Source organism: Camelus dromedarius, chromosome 9 (assembly GCF_036321535.1).
Source record: "Camelus dromedarius isolate mCamDro1 chromosome 9, mCamDro1.pat, whole genome shotgun sequence".
NCBI classification, from domain to species: Eukaryota; Metazoa; Chordata; class Mammalia; order Artiodactyla; family Camelidae; genus Camelus; species Camelus dromedarius.
The window spans coordinates 14354059-14379457 of NC_087444.1; the positions used below are offsets into that span (position 1 = coordinate 14354059).

At 49.4% G+C, this 25399-nt stretch overlaps 2 protein-coding genes and 1 long non-coding RNA gene across 3 annotated transcripts; 1 reads left to right on the forward strand and 2 right to left on the reverse strand.

Moving 5' to 3' along the window:
* Window positions 1–2233: 2233 nt before the first annotated feature.
* PSRC1 (proline and serine rich coiled-coil 1) lies at window positions 2234–5928 on the reverse strand. The gene is made up of 8 exons (XM_031457739.2): window positions 5845–5928; window positions 5365–5421; window positions 5216–5273; window positions 4333–4774; window positions 3862–3976; window positions 3524–3772; window positions 3107–3200; window positions 2234–2881 (listed from the first exon to the last, which is right to left on the reverse strand). Exons 2-8 carry the CDS (start codon window positions 5381–5383, stop codon window positions 2878–2880), a joined length of 981 nt encoding a protein of 326 aa, XP_031313599.1. The 5' UTR covers window positions 5384–5421; window positions 5845–5928; the 3' UTR covers window positions 2234–2877.
* On the forward strand, window positions 3976–7754 carry LOC135322002 (uncharacterized). Its single transcript, XR_010382219.1, has 3 exons — window positions 3976–4174; window positions 7271–7308; window positions 7745–7754. It is a non-coding gene; the product is annotated as an uncharacterized LOC135322002 (long non-coding RNA).
* A 1802-nt stretch (window positions 7755–9556) lies between these two features.
* On the reverse strand, window positions 9557–25398 carry MYBPHL (myosin binding protein H like). The gene is given in 10 exon segments (XM_031457738.2): window positions 9557–9631; window positions 10794–10839; window positions 11709–11895; window positions 12920–13056; window positions 13158–13317; window positions 13457–13596; window positions 13790–13985; window positions 14558–14646; window positions 22727–22912; window positions 23351–25398. Coding segments are annotated over 9 exon segments (1152 nt in total). The 5' UTR covers window positions 23397–25398; the 3' UTR covers window positions 9557–9631; window positions 10794–10828.
* Between the last annotated feature and the right edge of the window lies 1 nt (window position 25399).

Consider the following 25399-nt stretch of genomic DNA (forward strand, 5'->3'; position numbering starts at 1 on the left):
GAAAATAAGAGCAGATAGGGCCCTGGAAGGACCAGGAGGTCAGGGGACTCAGATAGATAGTGGCTCATGAGCTTAGCCCCTCCACCGACACCCGAACAGTGCTCCCCAAACAGCCTCCTCAGCACAGAGCCCATGCCCTGGAAGATGTGGCTAATGGCAGGAAAGTATCCTTTCTACCAGAACAGGAGGGACTTGTGTGGCTGGAGAGGTTGCACAGAGCAGGCAGGATTCCAGCTCAGCCCACAGGGCTGAGTCCTGTCCTGGGAGCAGAATTCAAGAGGCAGGGAGGGCTGAGTTGAGAGGTTGGTAGGAATGGAAAGGTGCTCCTGACTTCCCTTCTCTGGGCCATCTAGTGTTCTTCCCCACTGGAACTGAAGCAGCTACTCATACGCTAGCCAGCTCTGTGCTCTTCCACATTACTTCTTTTCCCAAGTTTTGTGTTTTTTGCAGATCTGTCCACAAACTGAATAGAGAATTTGCATGGGGACAATAGAGGAGAACACAAACCCTGGAACCAGACTGGGAGACTTAATCTCTCTGAGCCTTAGTTTCTCTGCCTGCGAAGTGAGGATAATAATAGCATCCACCTAATTGAGCTTTTATGAGAATTAAATGAGTTAACACATGTAAAGTGCTTAGAACAGTTCACAGTGCATAGTAAGAGGCCAATAAATGTTAGCTTCCCTCGCTGGTGCTGCTGGGCGGGGGTGGAGGTAGAATGCATAAAGAGAAAAAGTAGAAAGCCCAACCAAAAGGGAAGGAAGGAAGCAGGTAGTGAACAGAAGGGCAGCTGTGGCAGGCAGGCCTCCTCCCCAGCTGGCACTGCCTTCTCAATGTTGCTTAAGCAGATTAGCAGTGGGATTGGAGGGGCCGGTAAAACTATACTGACCTGGAGGGCGAGGAACGACATGCCTTGTCCTCTTCAGCCACCAGGTGGCACCAGGACACAGGTCTGCTTGTTTTGCCTCTGAGGACCCACCAGGGCCTGGCCCTCACCCAGGCCACACAAACGTGCCATCTGCTGGCCACACCTAAACGTGTGCCTGCACTTGCTTCTGTCAGAACAGGCTGTCACCAACAGGCCCTGCTCACCAGACACCAGTGCAAGACGCAGCTGGGAAACACACCTGAGATTTCCTTGCCTCTGCCAAATTTCTCCAGAGCCAAATACTAAGTGTCTGTCTCCACACCCCCTCCCCCAACTCAGTGCCGGAATCCCAGAGCGCGGGAGTTGCTGCAAGAGGCCCAGGGAAGGTGAAAGGCTAGGCAGCTGTCACTGTGATACAGGTGAATGTGTTAAATGAACCTTAAGATCGGCCGCAAAAAGAAGAAAGCAGTGGAGGGCCCCTGGCCCGGGAACAGGGGATGGGTATTTTAGTGCCTCAGCAGGGAGCCTGTGGGCGTGTAAACGTGTGGAGGGCAGCGCACCATCTCCCTCTGCCCAGTTGCCTGCTGCCTTCCTTAAGTCATGGCCTGGCCTCCAGGGAGAGAAGTCCTCTCAAAACTCACAAGGAATTGAGCTGGTTCTGGTTGCAAGAATCATAGGCTGTGAGAAAAGGGAGACCATTTGTTAAGTCTGTTAAATGAGTCTTGGTCATTCATTCAACAAACACTCCTATCGTGCACTCAAAATTTTTTTTTCAATAAATGAATGAAATTCTCTGCCACACATAAATCGTTAACACTAGGCACTCCAGAGGTTTGTAAGTCCTGGTGCCAGCCCTCAAGTCTAGTAGGGGAGAGAAAAAGAGAATACCAGCAATTCTAACGATGTCAGGTGTTCAGGTACCTTCTGCCTGAGGCGATCAGCAAAGCCGAACACCAGGGTACTCACCCAAGGGCCCCCTCATCCCATCCGTACAGCAGACAAGATCCTGAGGAGGTCCTAGGAGGCTCCATTCTCTTGCCAGGAAAGGACACCCACGTTTAGGAGATAAGTAATAATTTACCAAAACCTTGGTTTGATAGCCTCATATACTGTGAATTAAACTATACTTAAGTTGATCTGGACCTTCTAATAACATATGAATCCTGGAAATGCCTGGAAAAAGGCAGTCTGTTCCCAACTAATGCCAACAAGGGGGCTAGTTATAGGCTAATTAGCTGGAATCTCAAGGCCCAAGGGCCTAGTCAGACCCCTGCCTGGGAAGCCCATCCTGGCTCAACTCACTGGAATTATACAGGCATTTACTCGAAATTTGTTAGAAATTAGAGCAGGATTTACTTTCACATGTACAGAGAATATAGAAATATATTCATTTTATTTTAGAAAAATGAATACCATTGAAGTAAGCTTATCATAAACTGGCCTGTTAGGAGCCACAGAATTCACAGGAAATAAGTTCTGGAGACCAGATGCCTGCCTCTGCCTCTCCAAACAGGCCGGAGTCCAGTAGAGGATGTGATTCAGGAGGACTGCTTCTCAGAGAGCAGGGAGGTTAGCTACAGAGGCCATTCACATGTAAATGTCCAGTGAACCCATGCCCTGAACTGGTGCCCGGGAAGAAGATCAAACTCTCTGGGGTTGGATGCAAGAGTGTGGGTGGATGAGGGCAAACCACTCGCTTGCAGTTCTCATTTTCTGTTTGTTAACTTCACCACTGGGAGTGGTGAAGTTAAAAACCTCTTTTTCTTATTTTGTTTCAACTCAGAGTTTGATTTCCCTCCAGCTCAACCCTAATCCACCCCATCTCCCATGGTTTCTACTCCTGGGGCACCAGTTGTGGTGGCAGCTCTTCCTCCTATCTCTGGGCCAGAATGTGCTGGAGTCAGGCCTGCCTCCAAAGACAGGGCTTAGGAGGCCGAGTAGAGGTGAGTACAGGCAATGACTGACTGTAGTGGTTTGCTACTGAATTCTTGCTTGCTGTCCTGCTCTCTTTACCTAAAGAGACAGAAGGAGGAACTGCTTTAAGTTGCCCTCTTTCACAAGCCCATTTGTCACCAGCTGAATTCAAGTTCTTCCAGATAGGAAGAAATGGGACTCCTCACCCCTCCAGGCTCCCCTCCTCAGCCCTGTCTTGCCACACAGGATTTGGGACTGATGTGCATAACAGCTTGGAAGCCCAGATGACAGGGGAGAGAGAGACAGCATCTCAACCTGTCTTACCTGGTAGGTCCTGGGACTGCAACTTTCCTGGGGGGCTGCAGATTGCTGCGACCAGCACCAGTGACAGGAACATTTGGTCGCTGAGAAACAGGAACTTGATGGGAGTTTAAAAAAAGACATGGTTATCAGAAGGTTCAAGAGACTTTCTCAAAACAAAAACAAAAACAAAAACAAAAACAAAACACCGATGAAGGCAGAGTGAGTTTGGGATTAGTGCCTTTCTTCCCACCCAAGCTAAAAAACATAAGGTATTTGAAAACTGAGGCTCAAACTCTTTGCCAAGGCCCATATTGTCTTCTTAATTCAGTTTCCCCATCTTCAAACAGAGCTGTAATGAAGGTGGAGAAGGTCACTGTTACCAGCTCTGAGAGGGTGTGGTATTCTTCCTCCTGATTTCCTGTATTCATTTTTCCTCACCTCTGTGCCCTGCGGCACTTGGTCTTGGAAGTCCTTTCCGAGTTGACAGGGAATCTGCAGGAAGTGCACTTTTGCTGGATGGTACACTCCGGCCAGTGAGTGGCATCCTGCTGGCAGGCCTGGGGATGGCTGATGGGCCAGGTGGTCGACTGGGAGGTTTAGCTGTTGCTCCTTGTGGCCGAGATGGGCGCTGAGTGTTGCTGGCAGGAGGTTGCAGGGCCAAGACTGGTCTGACATGGGTAGGTGGGCCTGGTGGAGAGGAGCAGAGGAATTTTAGGGAAGCACCACATCCTCCCTCCTCCCATTCACCCAGAGCTTGGCTGTCCAGGCCTTCGCACTTGCTGCTGCTCTCCCACTGGGCCCAGCTTTCCCCCGGACTGGAGGCGTTGATCGGGCAAGAGGAGAAGATGCTGGGCTTTTGGATGCAGGGAACAGATTGCAAGTGGGCGACTCCTGAAACACAAAGAGAAAAAAGGACTAGGATGGAAAAAGAATCTGTTCTGCTGGCTGATTAAGGGATAGAGGTGGAGAGTTGCCTGGATCCCAGTAAGGAAGAGCAGAAGTTAGCTGCCAACATCATCACCACCACCACCAATGCCATTTATTGAGAGCTTATTATAGACATTACAGGGCTTATACACAGATGCTGTGGTAAGTACTTTGCTTATGGTATCTTGTTTAATTCCAACAATTCTATGAGGTAGGATTGGACTATCCCTATTTTATGAACAAGGAAACCACGATATGCCTATACTGAGTCATGCACTGTATCCGGGGACACACATCCAACCCCAAACCTCTAAACTCACCTTTTTTGCGCTGGAGGGCCTCTTTCCAGGTGTTGCCCTAAGAGCCCTGACTGACCCCTTCCTATCGCTGCTCCGGAGTCGGGGTGTCAGGCTGCTTGGGGAGGGGGTGCTCCGGGCCAAAGAGCTCACAGTGGGCAGCAGGTCTCGGACAGGACTGTCCTTGAGCACAAAGGTCTCTCGCCGAGGGCTGGGCTTCACCCTTCGAAGCCCGGGGCCCTCGCCCGTGTTCTCCCGCTCCTGCAGGGCGCACTTCTCCAGCTGAGCTGCCAGCCGGTTGGCCTCGTCAAGGATTTCTTCCAGCTTCTCTGGGCTGAGGGGGCCTAAGCTGAGTCTCGGACCCTGGGGGGCGGGGGCCACTGCATTTGGGTTACTTCGATGGGAGAGGCCTCGTCGGAGGGGTTTCTCCGGAGTCACCAGCACTGCTGTATCTTCTTCCTCTCGACTGAGACAGAAAACAAACCAGGTACCATGCCCACACAGAAGGGAACAGGAGACTGTGCAAGGGAGACTGGGCAAAACCCGGACAACAGAGCCAGGGACACACCCCCAAACCCTGATGCCCATGCTGGCTGTGAAATCTAAGTGATGAAACACCTGGTTCTACGAGGCCTTCAGCACTTACTGACATTGGAAATTATGTCAGGATGAAGATGCAGCAAATCCACTTATCCTTCTTCTTAACACCCTGAAATCTCATTCCTGCTTATCCCTCCTCCCCTCTCCCAGTAGTGTAATAGGGGCTCAAGTCAAACAGCCACCCAGAAGCCCCAGCACACCCAACCTTGCTAAATTACCAATTCAGACCTGAGGCCAATAATTCAGCTGTAAAGGGTTAGAGACAAGCATTGTTGGAGGAAAGTAAGTAGGATAAGGAGTCTACTACCTGTCAGATGGTGACAGCCCTCCAAAGTCCAAGGTCTCATCCACTATAAACTTTACATCTGTAAGGAAGGAAAGAAGAAACGCCAGCCTTGGGTCCCTAACACCGCTTTCCATCACAGGGCCTCATTGTTTCCTCCAGGGTTTCCTTACCTTCTTCTAAATCCTCCATGTTCCAGCCACAGGAGCAAGAGTCTGCTTAGGCCTGAGCTGGAGAGAAAACATACCTTTCCTCAGGTCTCCATCCTGCCCAAGACCTCCCAGCTAGACTCAGGGTGCAAGTCAGGGCTTGGGGGTCGTGCTGGAGGTAAAGCAAGCGTCCCAGGAGTAGCACCTGCCCGTGTAAATACTCCTGTCACCTCCGAGGCAGGTGCGCATAGGCGCGGGCAGGTGCAGGCAGGTGCGGGCAGGTTCGGACAACTACCCTGCACTCCTTTCTCCCTCCGCACATTCGCCCCCGCCTCCCTGCGACCGGACCTCTCCACGCTGGGGTGGTCCACACGCCCTATCTTCCCCCCGGCCACCATCCTCCGGGTTCTTCCTCTCCCCAAGCCACCTTTCTACTCCCCGCGGCACTACACCCACATCACACCCCCAGCCCACCTTCAGTTTGCACTTTCCTTCCCGACTCACCTCTCGCGGAAGATGCTTTCCTCCTACAATCTAGTCCCGGGAATCAGCTTCGAGGGGGCGGGGCGCCTTTCGAATATCCCAAGCCCCGCCCACCTTACCATACACGCTCAATGATTGGTGGGGGTCAGCATTCCCCGCCCTCGTGGGGCGGAGCGGCGTGGGGGGCAGCTGGCCGGAAGTCTGAAGGTGGGGGCCGAGTGGAGAGCAGTTCATGAAAGGCGCCATCCGGAGGGCTGCAGGGGGAGGCCGCGAGCGGGCGCGCGTGCCCGGGAGACCTTGAGGGGCGGGGCCTCGCGGCGGCGCGCGACATAATGGGCCAATGAGTGAGGGCTTCTCGCCCTGCCACCCCCTCTGCTGCACCCCCTCCTTTGACGCCTCTCACGGCCGTCCGCCCTAAAACGAACGCTCTGTCTGAGGAAAGACGTTTCCTTGGGCTCACTCCTTTCGGAAGCAGATCTGCCGGATTCCTCAGTTCTGATTTTTTCCAAAATTTCGGAAGCAATTGAACATTCATATTTTAAGTACGTTGAGGTTCTCTAAGAAGTGCGTCTTCCATCGGCTTTTTAGGCAAGAACATTCGGAACTTGAGGCACCCAAGGTGTGAAGAAAACAACGGGCTTTTCAGACACGGAGATTTGGGTTCAAATTCAACCGTGGCTCCTCTGTTGACAAACATATTGAATATATTTGACCTCTCTGGGCTTATCTTTGACCCCTCGCTTATCTCAGTGGATCATGACAGTCACAGTATGTGTTAGGAGCATAATTATGAACATCAAGTTTTATACTGTGTGCCTTAAGGGCTTTTGAGGGTAGTGTTTGGGACTTGCTTCCTCTAAACTAAAAGCTGTGTTTATAAAAAGCTTAAACCTACTTATTAGGGATTTTCTTTGTTGTTTCCAGGGGTAGCCTGTGAATAGACTGGGCCACCAGTTAACAGAACTTAGAAATGTTCTAGAGATTTTAAGTTAAAAGGCCCTAAAAGAATGGTTGACGAGCTTTCCCATAAACAAAGAGCCTGAGCTTTTAGTCTCCTGAGTTTATGACTATTATTTTGGCTTTTTATAAGCTTTTTGTTTACTTCCTAGTTTTTAGCTGTGAAGTTGCTGGGTAGTGTGGTTTGGAGGAGTGAGATGTTAATTGTAATAAATGCCACAAGAAGCAAAGGAACCTTGGGATTTAGTGGTGTGATAAGATGGGGAGGCCCAGAATGTGCAGGCTTGTGTGAGAAAGAGCTGAGAGAAGAGGGTTGCCTCTCTTTCTGTAGGTTCCCTGTGAAGGTGGAATTTAAGTTCTCTGCAGAGTTCAGATTCTTTGGAGGTGAGAAAACCAGAGCTAGTAGCTTCCCTCTCTCCAGGCAGGTAGTGGCAAATTGGAGATCAGAAGGAAAGAAGCTGTTCGTTAACCGCATTCTTCCTTCCCCTAGGAGCAGCCTGAGAAGGGAGAGTCTTCATCCACCTTCAGGTAAGCGAAGGAGGCAGTTTTAGCAAATTGGAAGTTCGTTTCTCCTAAGGAAACTCATCTCCAGTTTTCTATTGCCAAGTTATGATTTTGAAAGCTGTTGCAGTACAAAGAAAAAGGCATCTACTTTCTCCTCTAGCAGAATGACAACAAAGCCAGAGTATATAGATTTCAGGCACAAGGATTCTTCACTCAGCATAAGGCCACTAATCTGGGAAATATCTGTTTCCCCCAGTTCAACTCCAAGATAATATGTATGAATAGGTGTTTAAGATTTTGCATAAATAGTGAAGAAATGAATTAATGAAGAAATTACACCCCTCCACCCTGACCCCACCCCCGCACAGGGTAAGCCTTAGTTCAGAAGGTACTTTGAACATAGTATTGCCTGCATAAATGAAAAAATTAAGGATTCCAGTGCAGTTCTCCTTGAATGCAGAAAGATTGCCTGTGACTGGAGGTCTTGTTCAATGTGAAGATTTTACTCATTCACCATGAAGGCTGAGAATATAAGAACTTTAAGAGATGGCCCTTGAGCACTTCAACAAACAGCTGAGGCATGGGACTGTGGCTTGAGACCAGAGTCTGACTGATCCTTGGGACAGCATAACTGGGAGTATTTCACTCCTTCCTGACCTATGCCCTGTTTCAGCTGGAGGGAGGCCTCTTAGTCATTGTGTACATGACTGGCTGGCTCTGGACTCTGCCCCCAGCCCCCAACCTCCCTCTCAACATTTTCAGCAGGGATTCCACAAGTGCATTAGACCCTACAAATGATTTGTGTGACTATTTTCTCAATTTTTCCAAGGATGCTATACAACTAGTAACATTCTAGGTGCATAGGAAGAAGTTGATTTATGACATACAATGAATGCTGGGTGCATTGGGATTCTCATAATTGCATAATTGAGAAAGGCTGGAATAGATAGATGCTTGGCGTCAACTGAAAATAGACCTTTGGTCTGAAAAGAAAAGCTCTTCACACTCAGCGAAACATATCCCCTTCCTCCTCAAAACCTCTCCTAATATTTACTACCACCTAGAAATCTTTTCTTTCTTAAACCCATAATTCCAATCCAGACCCATGCAGTGGAGTCACTGGGTAGAAGAGATGGGAGGAAGTAGGGAAAGCTTGACGTTAAACAGACCTGGTTCAAATCCTAGAACTTCAGCTCTCCAGCTACATGACTTGGAACAGTTTATAAGCTTGAACTTACTCATTTGTAAAACGAAGATTAAAAGCCTGATGTTCAGTGATGCCTAGAAAGCTGTTTCAGTTATGTATTACTGTGTAACAAACCACGCAATATTTAGTGGCTTGAAGCAACAGCGAATATTCATCTCATGATCTTACCATTTGGACAGGGCTGTGCAAGAATAACCTGTCTCTACACGAGGAGTAGATTGAGCTTCACTAGGGCTGAGGGGTCCAAGGTGGCCACACATGTCTAGGGCTGTGGTGCTGGCTGCCAGCTGGGATGCTTGGTTGTCCTCCAGGCAGCCTCCCATAATTTAGTAATCTATCCTCAGATTCTGTACAGGGGAGCTGACTTCCAAAAGCAAAAGTAGAAACTACAAGACGTCTTAAGATTTAGCCCCAGAACTGCCATAGCATAACCTCCATTATATTCTTGTGGTCAAAGCAGTTCACATGGTCAGCCCAGATTCAAGGGGAGGAGAAACGGGCTCCAATTCTTGTTGGGAAGAAGAATACCATGCCCATAATGGGATGGGAGGAATTGTCACTATCTTTTGCAAACTCCATCACAGGATACCTTCAATATCTTGTTTGTTAGAAGAATGAAAAGTGTAAGCAAGAGCACCTCCCCTTTATTCTTTCCTCAGGGTTTAATGAGACTCTGCTCCAGTTTCTTCAGTATCTCCCAGCCCTCACATCTTAGTGCTCTGCCTTTAATTAGTTATATGTACATTTATGTCCTGCTGTCTGTGTCTGTGTGATAGATGTGCATTCTGTTTTACAACTTATACTGGAAAGCACAGAGAAGAAGAGAACAAGTCATCTTGAGCATCGCTTTGAGCACCTGGTACTGTATAGAGTTGTCATAGACTGTCCAGAGAAAAGGACAGTGTTAGAAACCTCTGTGAAAGAGAAGGTGGATATGGGAAGAGAAAGGGGAGTCTGGGGGTCTGCAGATTCCATACGATCTGGCTAAAGAATTCCAGCTTTCTCAATGGTTTTCCATATGGAAAGGCTCAAACAGATGGACACTTATGCACTGAGGAATCGTACCTTTATTTAGATTAGTGCAAACCAGACACTGTGCTGGAGCTCCTTAAGAACACAGTATCACCACAGTCAGGCTTCCTGGAGGCACAGAAAAGAGAGGGGATGTTGTGACCATAACAGCAAACAGCCAGAGCACATCCAGGATGCAGAGGCAACCCCCTTTCACGGTCCCTTGGTCCTGTGCTCTGAATTTACCTGGCTTAGTGGCTGGCACTGGCTGGGAGAGACATAAAAGGGCAACTAACACTAACAAGGCTAACACCAAAACAACATGACATTAACATTAACCTTAACACAGAGAGGGAATGGAGAGATGGCGAGAGAACTGGCTTTGCAAGCCAACTGGCAGGGAGAGCTCTCCTGAGAAGCCTGTACTTTTAATGCATCCCTTAGGGTTTTCATTTGCTCTGTATCAGTGAGAGGCTTAAGTAAATGTTTTCTGGGATGGAATTCATTCTTGGTTTTTATCAACCGGAAGCTGCAAGTCAGAGGAGACATTGGAACCAGTTCTCTCCAATTCTATCATGAGCTTCCTTTTCACATCACTCACCAGTTTGTACACAACATTTCTACTGTGAATGATTTAGAATCTGAAGGAGTTATCAAATGCTAAATGATGATCTGAAAGGCCCTTTGCCAATAATGTGCTGCTTCAGACCACATACCCACATGTTCGATTATTATTGACATATAATGATAGCGGTGGTTTTCTTCTCTTGGAAAGGAAAGGAATCCAGAAACTTCAAAGTAAAAGCAATCAAACTAATCTGTTTTTCACCATGCTTAAGATACTGAAGTAGAAACACTTAATTGACAGGAGCATCTTCCTCCCTCCTTTTCCATGCTGTCACCATGCAATAGGGGTGACTGTCAGCCATCCTCCACTCCTGATTGTTCCCTTGACACCTTTTCTTATAGCACCTACCCACCTGCCTCCCACAAACCCCCTTACAGTTAGGTAGATACTACCACTTTTCAGAGGGCCATTAGATTTAATTCCGACCATCAATTTGAGGAGTACAGATAGACAGAGAATGTGACAAAATTAGACCTCATTTTTGGTAAATTCCCTCCACAGGGATGCTAGTATTAGCTTACCAACAAAAGTGATGGAAAGAAAAGTGGTCACCAGTGAGTGTATGATTGAAAGGCTCAGGAATAGATTATCTGTCCCAGATTCAACAACACTAGCCCTAAACATGAAATACTCCATTCATACCCCTTGTCCCTCTTTCCTTACCTTCCTCAGAATTGCCCATGTCCTCTTATGGTGCCTCAGTTAGGAGCTGCAAGAATTTAGACATTTTTCACTGTTAACATCTCAGAAATCTCTGGGAAACCTTCTTTTGGAGCATTGAGAAGGGATATACTTCCAGGTTTTTCAGGAGTCCCTGGTGCTAATTAGTCTGTGCATAGGGAAGAATAGGACTTGTAATGGCCATTCATTCCTGATTCATACTACACATACTTAGAGAATGCCCACTGTGTGTCCGAAATTGGACTCTACACTGGGGGACAAAGGCGAAAAAGACGGTCTCTGCCCTTGAAATTCTCACAGTTTATGGGAAAACAGATCAGTAAATAGATACCTATAAAATAATATGCTAAATGCAATGATGGAGATCCTAGCAAGGTGACAAGAATGGATAAATGAATGAATACTTTAAAAGAGGTAGAGAGGATATGCAATAGTCCCTCTTAACAAATCAGAGACAGGAAGTCCTCTAGTTTGCTTTAAAGCCCAAAAAAGAGCTATAGCCTTCCTGGACTGAGTCAGAAGATTGTATAGTTTAAAGAAAAACGATCCGGGTGAGGTCCAGCAGACTTGGCCTATTTTCATCGTAGTACCAGCTCCTCAATTAACCAACACTGGAAATCTCCAGTAAACTGACTGATCACCTCTCTGTGCTTCAGGTTTCTCCTTTGAAGAACAGAAAGCAATTCTTCCTATATTACAGAATTATGATGGTGAAAAATGAGATAGTGGATAATAAAAACAGCTCCTCAAATACATCCTGATGATGACAGTGATGAGAAGGCCTGAAGGGGGAAGCGAGCCGAGCCCTCCTCCCTATAGGCTTGTGTCTCTGCTCTCCACTTCTCCATCTATGGAGGGAGGAGGTGATGCACCCTAAAGTGTGAATTCTGCCCTTACCTTTCACATCTACCCGACAGTCCACGGACGCCTCCCCCAGGGGATTAACTGCCTTGCACGTGTAGATGCCCCCGTCAAAGGGACCAGGCTTGCGGATTTCTAGGGAGCAGATTCCCAGGTGGGTGAGGGCTCTGTACTTGGGGTTGCCTTGAATATCCATCTTGTTCTTCAGCCAGATGATCTTCGGCTGGAAGATAAGGTGAGGGGGCAGCAAGGGGTGGTAAGAACCAATTGTTCTTTCTGTGCTCAGTCTCTGGGACTCTTTGCCTTCAAGGCTTGGGGACACACTGGCCAGGGGAACAGTAGGAGTAGGGTGATTTAAGAACAGATGGTACAGGGATCTGGGAGAGATAACAGCCTTCTGGAAAGCTCCCTGTCCCTGACGTTTGCGAAGGGGTTTCCCTGCTGGTATCTTAGCAGCCTCCCAAGCTCCTTCTCTTGGTTGAAAAGAGACCTTGCCTTGTTCATCAAGTATTCCTGACTAGAAAAAGGGTGTTTCTTCTGTTCCATCCTGCTCAAGCAGACCCTTCATGGAACAGAAGCACTGGGTGTCAGAACCTCCTCTTTTTCATATATACATTGTTGAATCACTGATAGTCTATCCCCACTCTTGGCTCAGGAGTCACTCCTGTCCCCTCTGGTTAGAAAGTAGATTATAGAGTGGACTTATTAATACCCTTTCTGAGATGTTAGCTCCCTGTGGTCTGGCCCAAGACTAATACACAACAGGTACTTGGTGAAGGTGTTCATGGTGTTTTATGCCATATGTGGAGTACAGAGCCTAGATTGTAAACATAATAAAATAATAGATTGTAAATTGGGTTGTGGCCAAAGGCTTAACTCCAGGCAGCTAGCATGTGCACAGCCACCCTGATCAGATGAGGCATGGGGGGTGAGTAAGGAGAAACCAACAGGACTCCATCACCCCTGCCAGAGAAACAATTTTGAAGCTCATGCCCAATTGCCAGCAGGTCAGAAAGTGACATCTCCATATACAAGGCACAAACACTTCAAGGAAAACTGGAAATATTCTCCACATCATCCTGTCTTGGACTCCAATGCCCTGAGAGTTCTGATGAAACTTGCTGTGGAAGAGGCAGATGATGGGGACAGGAACAAATGTTTTGGTTAGAATCTCCTTGGACACAGCGAAGGTTAGAGCAGGAGCAGAAAGCAGCACAGCACAGCCACCCACAGACCTCCCCGCTCACCTTGGGGGAGGCACGGACGCAGCAGAAGAGCTGGGTGTCGTAGCCAATGACTGTAGTGCAGTCCACCAGAGGCTGGGTGAACTTCGGGGCTTCAGAGAAATCTCACTGAGCAAACCTCTTGGTCTTGTAAACAGTAGCTGAGGGGACCAAGAAGGGCCTTGCCGTAGTGCCTGAGCACCCCACCCCTCTTCAACTCTGCACCCTTAACTCTTCCTGGCTCCGAGTCACAGTGTCTTACCTGCTTTCTGGATGTGGGCCAGGTCGGCAGTGATAGGGGCTGTCTCACTGAGCCCACACTGGTTCTCAGCAAAGACTCGAAAAGCATAGGAGTTGCCGACGATAAGGTTGGAGACTGTGCAGCTAGTGCGGTGACAGCGCTCCTGCACCGTGAACCACAGCTGTGGGGTCCCGAGAAGATGCCTTGAATGACACCCTAGTTTTGTGAATTCACTCCACCTCAGCCCACCCAGTGCAGATACCAGAACCCCATTACAGAATGTGCTGTCCGTCCTCCCCTTCCTCCCAGCTGGGCCTCACCCCAGATTTGGTGTCAGCCTTCTGCACCGTGTATCCTAGGAGTGCCGCGTTGCCCGTGTCTTGGGGTGGTGTCCACTCCAGGGCAGCGCTGGAGCCCCAGAAGTCCACCAGCTTGATACTCTGAGGAGGGCCCGGCCTCTCTGAAAGGGCCAAGAATGACAGCAGACTTGAGGACATCACTCCAGGAGGGTCCCTCCTCTTCTGCTCAGCCACCCCACCCTTCACCCACCACTGCATCCCACAGCCCCATTTTCCCAGCTCTATGTGCTGGCTCCTCTTCAGGCTGGAGAGGGAGCCCCTGAGAACCATCTCATCCCATTCCCCTGACTGTACCGATCACCAGGATGTCAATGGTGGCAGTGGCCTCCAGCCTGCCCAGCTGCACACTGAGCTGGTAGCGACCCGAGTCAGCACGCTGGGCCTCTCGGATGAAGAGGATGGAGTCATGGTCCCCATTCCGCACACTCACACGACTGGTGTCCAAGGCGCAGCCATCATGTGTCCAGATGGCTCGAGGTTTGGGTTTACCCTGAGAAATGGAAAGAAGGCTGTGAATGGCCCCCAGAGGCCTCTTGCCCCTCTCGGTTGCGGGAGGGGTCAGATCCATCAGGTCCACATGGTGACTTGATTCGCAGCTGCAAATTCCTTGAGTGAGAGGTTGGTGGACTGTCCCAGGGGACTCCCATCTCTCAGGAACAGCCTCAGGACCATGGGAAAGGGGGATGGCTTTGAGTCTCCCACTCTCTGAGAGTCTGGGTCATGGACACCCAGGGAAGCTGGGACTAACAATAGCTGCCCAAACTCCCGAGAGCCCTCGAAACTGAGAGCTCCCAGACCTCTGCTGACCGAAGGTCGCAGGTTAGCCTCATGTCATCACATGGGGCATGACCTGACCCATGACCAGACCTGACCCAACCCAACCCTCCCCCCCGGGAGAGCTGATGGAAGGGCCGTTTGGCCTCAAACTTCTGGTGACATGCCCTTTCCATTCAAGGCCAGGATGACTGTCCTACTGCTAGCAGGACTCTTGGTTTCTATTTCCAAATCAAAACCCTGGCCTGGTCCCACCCGTGGACTCAGCATGGAGTGTGGCATCATCACCTGGAATGGGATTAGTAGGTTCACAGTGTCTCCAGCCTTCCGGATGTAGGTCTGCCTCAGGGCCCTGGGGAGCCAGATCTTGGGGTGCTCTGAGTGATGGAAAGAGAGAGCAGGGGATGGTGAGCCTCCTGTAGGGGGAAGAGAAGCGCTCAGAGGAAGTGGGTGCTGCATCCAGCCATGCTCCCTGGGCCGGTGACCCCGGCAACAGCAAACTAAGCCCTCTCTCAGGGGACGGGAAGATCGCTCCCACTGTCTCGCTGGGATTTAGGGATGAGCAACTGGCTGAAGGCTCCTCTAGAGTGTTAAAGTGGTGGCAGAAAGAACACTGAAGTGCAAGCCTGACGCCTGCTTCTCCTACTTTGTAACTCTCATCCACTGACTTTTCACTGACTGCGATTTCTTTTTCCTGTTTGTGCACAGGCCAGTCCAGTCTGTGTGTTTTGTCTTTCCACCCCTTTTCTACATTTGTCCTCAACAACACTCCTTTAATCAAGGCCATTTTCAATGTTAATCCTGACCTCCAAGTGTCAGCCCCACTCCCCAGTTTGGTGCCAGACCCCGAGGAGAAAGCTTTACATTCTGCAGGTAGAGGCAACACCCTGGACCCACAAGGACAGAACTGGTGTCACTGCAGAGGGAGCTGGCATCTGGGTCCCTTCCTCTGTGGAGCCGCCCTGTTCAGGGGCCTGCATAGTGTCTTCCAGTTTGTGGAGGATCACTTTGTACGATTAGAATCTGGGAAAGATTAGGTCCACTTCTCACTTCCCCTTGATCTTCCAGGCGTGTTCCAGTGAGAGGAGAGATTAGATTATGTTTTATTGGCTCCCAGGATGAAGATAGGAGATGCTCAGGAAAGTGCTGAGTGTAACGTTTGGAAAATGACCAGATGTAATTTCCTCTTGGGATACCTCAGGCGGTCTCGGCTGAGGACATGCAAACATCCCGCCTGGGGTCCCTTGGAGGCCTGGCTGAGACCTACTCCACTTTCTGGCCCTCTGGGGGTCCTGTCTCCTCCTGTCTCAGGCAAAGACAGTCCCCTGCTGCTGCTGTCTTACGTGGAGTGTGACAGAACTTCGATCCCACCGACTCCCTGGCGCCTCTCCACAATTCATTCCCAGCAGTTGGAAGAACTCCACCCCAGTCCACAACCATGACAAACAGCACAATGGCTTGATAGCAGATTCCAGACTTTTTGATAATATATATTTCCCTGTAAGTACATTTCTGAACATTCACCCCAATATACGTATGTTTACTTACAAATTAAACTGTTTAAAATGTATATTACATAATGCAGAATTTTAAAAGATGAAATTTAAAATAGAATAAATGAAGATTCTAAGAAGTTCTTCCTACACCTCAATTTGTAAACCATTATTTAGATCACACCCGTAGTTTGCCTCCATTACCATCTTCACATCAGCTGGCCTTTGTAAAATGAATATAAGCACAAATATTCAGCGCATGCTATCCATTATATTTACCTAGTTTCCTTTTTCCCATGTGGCTTATGTTTTAACCTGGGTTGTGCTGTCTTAGACTGCGCCTCACCCCTGCCCTGACCAAGACAGGCACTGAGTGACCCGGGGCCCCGCTGTGCCCTGAGCGCCGTCCTGCCTGAGTGGCTCAGCAAAGACTCAGCACGGAGCCCAGGCGGCTGAACGACCCTGCCTGGCGTCCCTCTGTCCGACTTTGACGGTTTGGGAGGAGGCGGGGCATGAAGAACAGAAGAAGTGTTGTGTGATGTGTTCCTCTCCTGTGGCCATCTTGGCAAGTGACCAAGGTGTTGAGAACAGGCGGATGTGACTTAAGGGTTTTCTGAAAAAAGAGGGTGGCAATTGAAAAGGAGGGTTGAAACCTCATCTTGGGCTTGGTTCCCCCGCTGCTGGGTGGGGAAATGACCCTTCAAGCTTGCCGGAGAGAGGCCTGGAGAGAAGCCAGCCCTGCTGTCCCCTGCTCTGCCTCCAGAACATCTGAGTTATGAAGGACCTTGCTGAGCACCCAGAACAAGAAGACTGAAAGGAAAGGGCTGGGAGAGAGAGACAGATTTGTTGCAGATCTCCTGGCCGGTTGTGAAGCTGTGCTGGCACCAGGATTCCTGCCTCCCCATCTCGAAAGTGTGTCTGCAGGACCATTCTCTGAGCTTGACGGTGTATCTGTCCACTTACCTGCCCTCCAGTGTCCATCTGGGAACTGGGCACTGGAGTCAGGGCTCTGGCAGTGATCTTACCCCTGGAGGGAAGAGGCAAAGAAGGGAAGGCAGGGGGACACACTCAAGAATTAAAAAGGTTGAGGTGAGGAAAGGAAGCCAGGCTGTCCCGCCTGGAGGATGTGCCAAATGAGTGCTGCTCTGGTTAGACCTCAGGTAGGAAGTGGGCTTCTACAGGTAGGTGCATGCTGATGTGTGTTCCCACTTAATGCTTCTCAGAAAAACACCTTGGAAAAGGTTAGCATTGTTTCACCTGAACTAAGGAGAAAAACTGAAGAAATAAGTTTATTTGGAACGTAAGCTAACATGGGGGAATTAGGCTGGCCCTGAGATCCAGAGGGGATCCCAGCAGGGACAGAGAGACAGAGGAGAAAGCTGACAGCTAGGATGGTGGTCTCTTCCTCCCTGGAGGGCTCCTGGGCCAGTTCTTTGCATATAAGTGGGGTTCCTGGACAAGAAGATGAATCGATAGGGGACAAACTTAATTACTAGAATGCTCCAACTCTGAGGATCAGTAGGCGAGGATTCCGCTCTCAGCAGTCTCCCAGCCCCCAGTGGGATGAGCTTGAGGCCAAAGCCGCTGACAAAGTGCAGGAGGTGGCAGAAGAGTGTGTGACAGCTCCAGGTGCCTGGGTGGCAGCAAGCTCTCGCCCAGCTCAAGCCAGGCCTTCGGTCTGCCCAGCAAACAAGAGCCATCTGACCCTTTGCTAAGAATGATAATAGGAGGGCTCACGTGGGGCATCTCTTTCCACACATCCGCTGTCAAGTGAGGCGTTAATTGTACTGACCTTGGAGAAGCATGGCTTTCCCTGGCGCCCAAGGTCTTTCTCCTCCTCAGACGCCAGGAGGGATGTGAACCAGACTGGAGCCCTAAAGCAGAACCTCGGTTTTCTAAGACCAAGTCTGCGGCAGCTGCCGCTTGGTCTTCTCCTTCACAGAGTCTTAGGGAAAAGGCATTTCAGAAAGTCTTTTGAGAGCCATTGGCTTCTGAGCTGTGCTGCTCTCAGCACTGAATTTCTCTCAGACAGAGACCTGTCTAATTCTTTCTTAAAAATTAGTGGAGGAGGAGACTACTTAAAGCTCAGAGACCTCAGCTCCTCTTGATTAGAAAATCCCTCCTAATTCTACCCTGATTTCATTCTGCTGAACTTTATACCCATTTCCTTATTCTCCGCTCATGGGAAATAATTGTTCATATCCCCTCATAACTTGGTTTCACATGGCTGAAGACTTTCCTCCAGAGATTCCCCAAGAACTGGGTAGTTAAGATTGATGTTATTAATTATGGCCGGGAGAGTGAACAAGACAGACACCTTCAAAGAGTGTGTGTGTGCGTGCATGTATGTGAGAGTGTGTAAAAATGCAAGTACGTGTGTGTGCACGCACACACGTGCACAGGCCTGTGTGGGTGAGTGGTTACTAAAAGAGGTCAAAGGCAAAGTGAGCTATAGCTTTCAAGAAAAACAACAAGGAATTTCCAGGGATCCAAAAAGTACCAGCATTTCTTCACTTAGAAACATCAGTAGACACATAGGGTGTGGCCTTGACCTTATCAGAAACCTGTCTGGAGGAGTGTGATGGACAGAAGTGTGGTGACTTCAAAAGCACCTTTTGAAAGACAAGAGTGTCACCTCCTTGAAGACCATGAAACTAAGGTCAAAAAACAAAAAATAAAAGGACAGAACTAAGCAACAGGTCTCTGAGGAGAAGACCCCATCTCCCCTCCCCTTGTGGCAGTCTTCCCCTCATGCTGCTGACTTTGGCCCTAGCTCTGTGTCACTCACCCAGCACTGCTCCAGTCATGATTCCTGGCGATCTCAACACCCATCCTTCCTGTCCCTGCAGGGCCTCTCACATCCTTGCCCCCCAGTCCTCTAGTGACTTTTGTCCTCCCCTGCCTCAGCCCCTGGTTCCTCTAGTCATTCTCTACACCAATAACTGCAGCCCCTCTAGAATCTGAGTTTCAAGCATCCCACTCTCTCAGCACCACCTCCATGACAGAGATGTCTAACTGCCCACAGAAATGTCTACCCATAGCCTCTTCTGTAGTATAGTCCTCTCTGAAGAGGGGCTGTCCCCCTTGCTCTGTGACGATGAGACTAGTTCTTGCCAGTGAGAGACTTCTGAGCCACGGGTTTTAATAAGTGAGTTCTCGGTTTCCCCTCTGCTAGCTGTATGCAGATGGTCATGGGGCCCGAACGCATGGCGGAGCCACGAGATGGAGGAGACCCGGAGCCCTCGGTTAGTGCAGAGAACTAGCCACTGAGTAGGAACACTTGCTTTCGGTGTTGCTAGTAGGAAATAAACATTTGTTGTATTTGAGCCTTAGACTCTGAGGCCTGTTTGTTTCACCAGCTAGCTTGCCCTGACAGATGGTCTCTATCCCTCCAGCTTGCCCCTTCTAGTGCTCCTCCAGCAGCGACCCTTCAGCGCACTGAGACTTCTGATCCATTATCCTCCCACTCGTTCACTCTCTATCACCCTCTCTCATCTTAACACTTTTTTCCCCACCCAACTTAGATTCCATGGTCGTCATTATACTCACTCCCTTGCATACCCACTCAAATCCTTTAATCCTTTTCTATTTCATTGCATCCACCTAGCAGTACCCAACCCCAGCTAAATACTTTCCACCCACTCAGAGCCTGCATCCTCACAGCCAAACATAACTGGGGAAAAACACAAAACTATGCTGACTTTAAATTGATGGCTGCTACTTCCAAATTGACCTTGGCCATTCTAGTTCATTCAATTTCCTGTTTTCCTGGGGGACTGTTGCACACCCTCCTCTTCTAAAACTTCCATACTTTCTCCTGCATCCTTATTCTGAGTTGACAGTCTTGCTAGTGTCTAAGGCCTGCCTATAGCCTATTTTTAACTAAGCAGTCAGAAAAGTCTTAAAACCTATACCTAATCATGTCAGTTCTCACCTAAGACTCTGTACTGGCTACCCATTGGTCTCAGAGTTGAACCAGTGTTCACAATGGCTCTGCTACCTCTTTGACACCAAACCTGCTATTCTCTCCCTCATTCTGCTAGTCACAGTGGCCCCAATCCATAAGGCACACTCCTGCCTCAGGGCCTTTGCACTTACTATTGTCAGTACATGGAAAACCTTCCCCCCAAACACCTGCATGCATTGCTCTCTCATCTCCTCTAAGTTGCTGCTCAAATCACCTTATTAACAAGACCTTCACTGAATATCCTGTTTAAATCAACGAACATGCTTGCCACCCCCTAACACTTTCTTTCTCTGCTTTGCTTTTCAGCATTATCACTATCTGGTATTTTATATATTTTATTTGCTTATTTATTTATTATCTTTTTACACTAGAATGTAATCTCCAAGAGGGAAGTTGTTTGTGCCTATTTTGTTCATTTTTGTATCAGTGCTTGGCACATAATAGGCACAAAATAACTATTTGTAGAAGGAAGAAGGACGATAGGAAGGGAAGGAGGGAGGGAGGAAGGTTATTTCCAGGCATGGGACTCAGCACTGCAAGCTTAGGAGACAGAATAGTCCAGACTGAAAGAGGACACGTGGTCAGGCGGAGCAATTGTGCTGAATCAGTAGAGACGGGCTCTCCCTCTGGGTCTCGGGGTCTCGTCTTCTCGGTGTCAGGGGGCAGCCTGTCCCCCAGCCTCTCACTATGGCAGAAGCTCTCCTCTGGCCCCTGCCCAGCATTGCCTCTGGGACACTGTGCCTCTGAGTAGTGCTGAGGGTGACAGAGGATGGTTTCCCAGTGCTGGCCACCTACTTCTGCTTATTTAGCCGTGGAATGGGCTTTCTTGACTAACAGCTCAGATAGTGTTGGCCAGTTGCAGTTTATTTTGACACTGCAAATTAATTTCTGCTTCTGATGCTTGCTCTATTTCACATCTGCTTACCTGCTCACTGCAGGGCCTCTCTAGGTCCCATAGAGCTCCCTCTAAGGAAGAGGAAGAGTTACAAGGAAGGAAAAGTCCTTGGTGCTCGCTTGGGGGCGCTGGCTTGGGGGCCTGTGCCATGGCACCCTGAAGACCTCTGAATGGGCTTCAGTGATTCTGTGAACTCCCTGAATTTTGTTGAGTATTTTCCTTGGGGCAAGAGTCCACAGATTTCATCAGATTTTCCTAGGGGTCTGAATCTATTAAAAGGTTAAGAACCCTGATTTAGTTCAACCCCTCAATTTACAGATGAAAAAATGGAAGCCCAGAGGGGTGAATTGCCTTGCCTATAGTCACAGGATAGAGCTAGGGTTCGAATCCATGTCTTCTTTTTCCAACTGGATAACAGGTGCGAATACACTATGCAGAGTGTCACAAGGGGTCCTCACTGCCAGCGACCTCTGGGATGCCGCTGGGTTGAGCCTCTAAATGCTGGTGCCCCTGAGCCTGCAGTGCAGAGCCACCATGCACGAGAACAGGGCTCTTCAGGCTGCACTTGTGGGCCCCGCCAGGGGCTGTCAGGAGCCGACTGTCCACAGCACTCACCCTGTGACCAGAGGGAGGAGTGTGGGAGAGGTGAGTGCCCTCCCCCAGGGTTTCGTGGAGACCAGCAGTCAGGGAGTCATCCCGGTTTTCATTCTCTCTCTGCCTGTGACTTATGTTTTATTCCCTGGACCGTTAGGGAAAGAAACTGCTTTTCTGCCTCAAGATCATCCCAGCCTAATATGTTCCCAATAACTTCTGCTCCCTTTACTTACTGTTCAGTGGGGCAAACTCAGCCAGCTCTCTGCCCTTGACATTCAGACAGCTTCTGAAAACTTAACATCTTCCATCAGGATGGTAAGAGGCAACCAGCATACCCTGCAGAACTCTATTTGCAGGTAGAACTCAGTCTTCACCCCTGACTTGGAAATATTTTATTATCTATTCACATCTTGGTTTGGCCTCTTCCAAGGCACTTTGGATTATCTCAACAACCCTTCCAAGTACCCTACCAGGTAGATATTGTTAGTCACCATTTTACAGAGAGGAAATTGAAACTGGGCTTGGCCAAGGTCACGGAGCTGCTGGAGCAGCACTGGGAATTGAATCTAGATCTTGTCTTCTCCTTCTGTGTCTCCTGACCCTGGGATTCCTTGGTGCCTTGTTTGTGGTCTTTGCAACTTCTGCATTGAAGAGGTCAAGGGACCAGAAGTCAAAGGGACTTTGTGCAGGGAACTGTTTTAAATGTTTCATGCAGCGCCAATTACCAGTTGGGAGAAGGGAAAAGCTGGGCTCCTGCCTTCCACCTCCGTTGGCTGGGCCAGGTGCAGTGGGAGACACCCCAGGTGAATGTCCCAGAGCTGTTAGCTATGGAGGCCCCAGCCAGGGGCAGTTTTTGGGGTGGGTGGCAAGGCTGCTGGCAGGGAAACCTGGGGCTGGAAGGGACACCCACCACCTCCAAGCTTGAAAATGTCTCTTTACTCAGAGGCTCACAGGGACCACAGAGGAGAAGCCAAATGCTTCTCCCCAAGGGGCTCTGCTTCCATGGAGCTCAGACTTGGAGAGGCTGGTATTTCCTGGGGTGGGGGTTTTGGGGTTGGTCCCGGACCCATGGCACTGCCGAGGGTGACACAGAGTGTCACATACTGTTCACCACTTAGCCTCTCAGTGGCTAGAAGCTTTTCATTTCCTTCTTCTCATCCCTCATTCCCTTTCTGACTGGCCTTAGTATATCAGGTCCTCCTAGTCCCTGTGACAAGACATTTTTAAAAGGTAATAATATAAACCTATCACTGTTAGTCACTGTAAAGTACCACAACTCCATTCACTGACTTCTCAGGTAAAAAGCAAAAACCCAGCAGAGACACTTGAACAGCAAGCAAGAATCCACCGAAGAAGGGGGTGGGGGCTCCAAAGGATGCTCCTCTACCCCGAGTACCAATCCCATGAAGCTGTTTAGCTCTGCAGAACTGCAGAGGTGCAGTCAGGCGGTAGGATATCCTCCCAACTCCCTCAGGTCGACCTCCCCTCTCCCCATCCCCATGGGTCACCTTCTATGGGGGGCAGGAGCTGGGGAGTGGGGCTGCCGGCCCCCCGCTGAGGTGAGGCCTGGGGTAGGTCAGCGTCGGCTGGGCTGGCTTCCTTCACCTTCAGTGTAGATCCCGGGGCCACCTCCGGAGCTGTGACTGCCTCCATGCTGGGCCACCCCGAGGCTGGGCTCCAGAGGAAGATTTTCACTGTTGGTGGTGAGGGAGGGGGTGAGCACCTGCTCTCTGGTCTGGCCTCCCTGGGGTCCCAGCCACAGGGTTATGTAACTGGGCTGGCTTTTTCCCACTGAGCTACTCCCAGCAGGGCTGAAGCAGGGGCTAGGGGAAGAGGCGGGATCAGACTGCGGCCCAGAATAGCCACAGCAGGAGGGCAGGGTGGCCCTGTTATCTTGGGAAAGAGACAACACCTCTCACACAGCCCCAGGGAGGGAGGGGACACTTGGGCTTCAAACAACCCCTCCCCGCCCAGACCATCCCTCTAGCTTCTGTTGGGAGGATTGGGTGATATCTCGGCTCCTGACCTCGAGCTCATCCAAGGGTGTCCAGGTCCAAACGAAGGGGCCCCAGGATTAGTTGATTCACCGGCACACCTTTAACCAGTCTCTCCCTCTCCGCTCCCACACTCACTGAGTTGTAAAGCCTTGTCATCTGGACCCTGTGGGGGTGGCCCCATCCTCTCCACTCCCTCAGTGGCAGCGGAGGGAGCTGGAACCCTGGTTCACTTTTGACTCCATCACCAACTGGCTGTGTGACTTGTAACACATCACAGTCTCTATCAGGTCTGTTTCCTCATCTGTAAAATGGAGATGACAACAGCCATAGGGTTGTTGTGAGGATTCAAAGAGGTAATCTGTGCAAAGTGCCTAGCAGAGTGTAGCCGACTAAGCGCTCGATAGATGTAAGTTATTTTTAGGTCGAGCTAGCACTTGCCCCTTTCAGAGCTCTCTTGCCTAGGAGAGAAGTACAGATGAAGTGGAAGGTGGTGGAGGGAGGAGAGCCAGGGGCATAAGGTCAGAGGGCTTGAGTGTGACTCTGGGCTCTACTACTCACACATTTGCTAGGTGACCGTGGGGAAATCAGAGTAATCTGAACCTCAGGTCCCTGGTCTATGAAACAAGGGATGATGATGCTACCTACGACTGTGCTGAGGATAAAACATCAGAAGTATATGAAAGTGGCCAGAGCACAGTAGGTGTTAGTTACACACTAAAGATCCTGTATGATTTCTAGGCTCACCAAACTGCCATCATTCTGTGTGTTCTGTACACTCCATCCAAATGATCTGGTTTCCCATCATACTGTCACTTTCTCATCTCCAGAAGCTGGCATCCCCTCTGTGAATACACACACACACACACACACACACATACACACACACACGACTTTTTAAGAGCTGTTTTACGTTCACAGCAAAGCTGAGTGGAAAGTAGAGTTCCCGCATACCCCCTTCCATCCCCATCACGCCTTTATTTTTTTATGGAAACAAATGAGTGGGGTTGAATGAATGAGCTCCTTGCTCATTTTTCCTCTTTAGCCCTCGACCTGGGGACAGTCAATAGGATCCCGGGAGCCTGTGTGGGACAGAGACCCAGAACTCATCTTTGCAACCTGTACAGGGGCTGAGGACCAGGATAAGCAGTAGACACACCTCAGGCCCAGGAAGCTGTTCAGGAGCTAGGATGGGTTGGTAAGAGGCTGCACTGTGTCATGTCAGCACTTGTGTAAAGACCTCTCTGACCTATTTCTCTTGTCTGACCCAGCCAAGGCCCTTAGGTGTCCAAACAGTCCCCACGCCAGGGAACTCTGAAGGCCCCCTCTTATACCCCATTTAATCTATGCTTTGATGAAATTGGCCCAGGCTCTCGATCTTAGCTCTTCGTTACAATGAAGGTATGAAAGAATCAAATAAAAAATTGCAGATTCCTAAGGTCTTGTCCATTGGAAAGGCTAATTTAATAGGTCTGGTGGGATCTGCATTTTAAAAGGCAACCTACTGATTCTGTTGCGGAAAGTCTTAGAACACTATGCTAGATAGAATTCCTGAAAACCACCTTAGATTATCTCCTGGGGGAGGACCCTCCCACCAGACCGTGGGCTCCTCAAGAATGAGGTCTTTGCCTTGTCATCTTCAGGCCATGACAGCAGCATTCAATGGAAATACCTTCCAGGATGGCCAGCTGAGAAGCAGTCGTCAGGCTTAGCTAAAGCCTCGGGGCCGGGGTGGCAGGAACCTCTCCTACGACAAATACTTTGGAAGAGAGGAAAGTTGCAACTCTTCAAACATCCTTAAATGAAACGAATCAGGAAGGACTATGAGTAAGAGCAGCAAGAGAAACGTAAGAGGGGCAAGTGGAAAGATACTTAAGTTAAACTTCTCAGTGTTGTCATTTGTCAAACCTGCTACAAGAACGTATAATTGAAGAGAGTAATGATATGTTGCTTTGTCCAGAAGGAAGACTGCAGCAATCGAAACCAAGAAGGTATGTGGGATGGGTCACCTAGACTTTCAAGGAGTAACAAGAAAGCTGGTTTTACAAATATCCATGGGAGGTAGACGTTTGTGAGCCTAAGTAAGAAAAAAGTGAGTAGTTTTCCCCATAAAGTATCTAATACCTTTTGTATTATGAACACATAGTCCTGCCTCTTTAATTTGACTTATTCTCTGGTTGCTGGAGT

Excerpts from the sequence above, each read along its gene's own strand:
- PSRC1 (XM_031457739.2), bottom strand. Across the intron at positions 3,977-4,332 it reads GGCCCTCCAGCGCAAAAAAG|GAGTCGCCCACTTGCAATCT; the intron begins GTGAGTTTAGAG and ends TTTGTGTTTCAG. Across the intron at positions 3,773-3,861 it reads CAGTGGGAGAGCAGCAGCAA|GCCCACCTACCCATGTCAGA; the intron begins GTGCGAAGGCCT and ends CCTCTCCACCAG.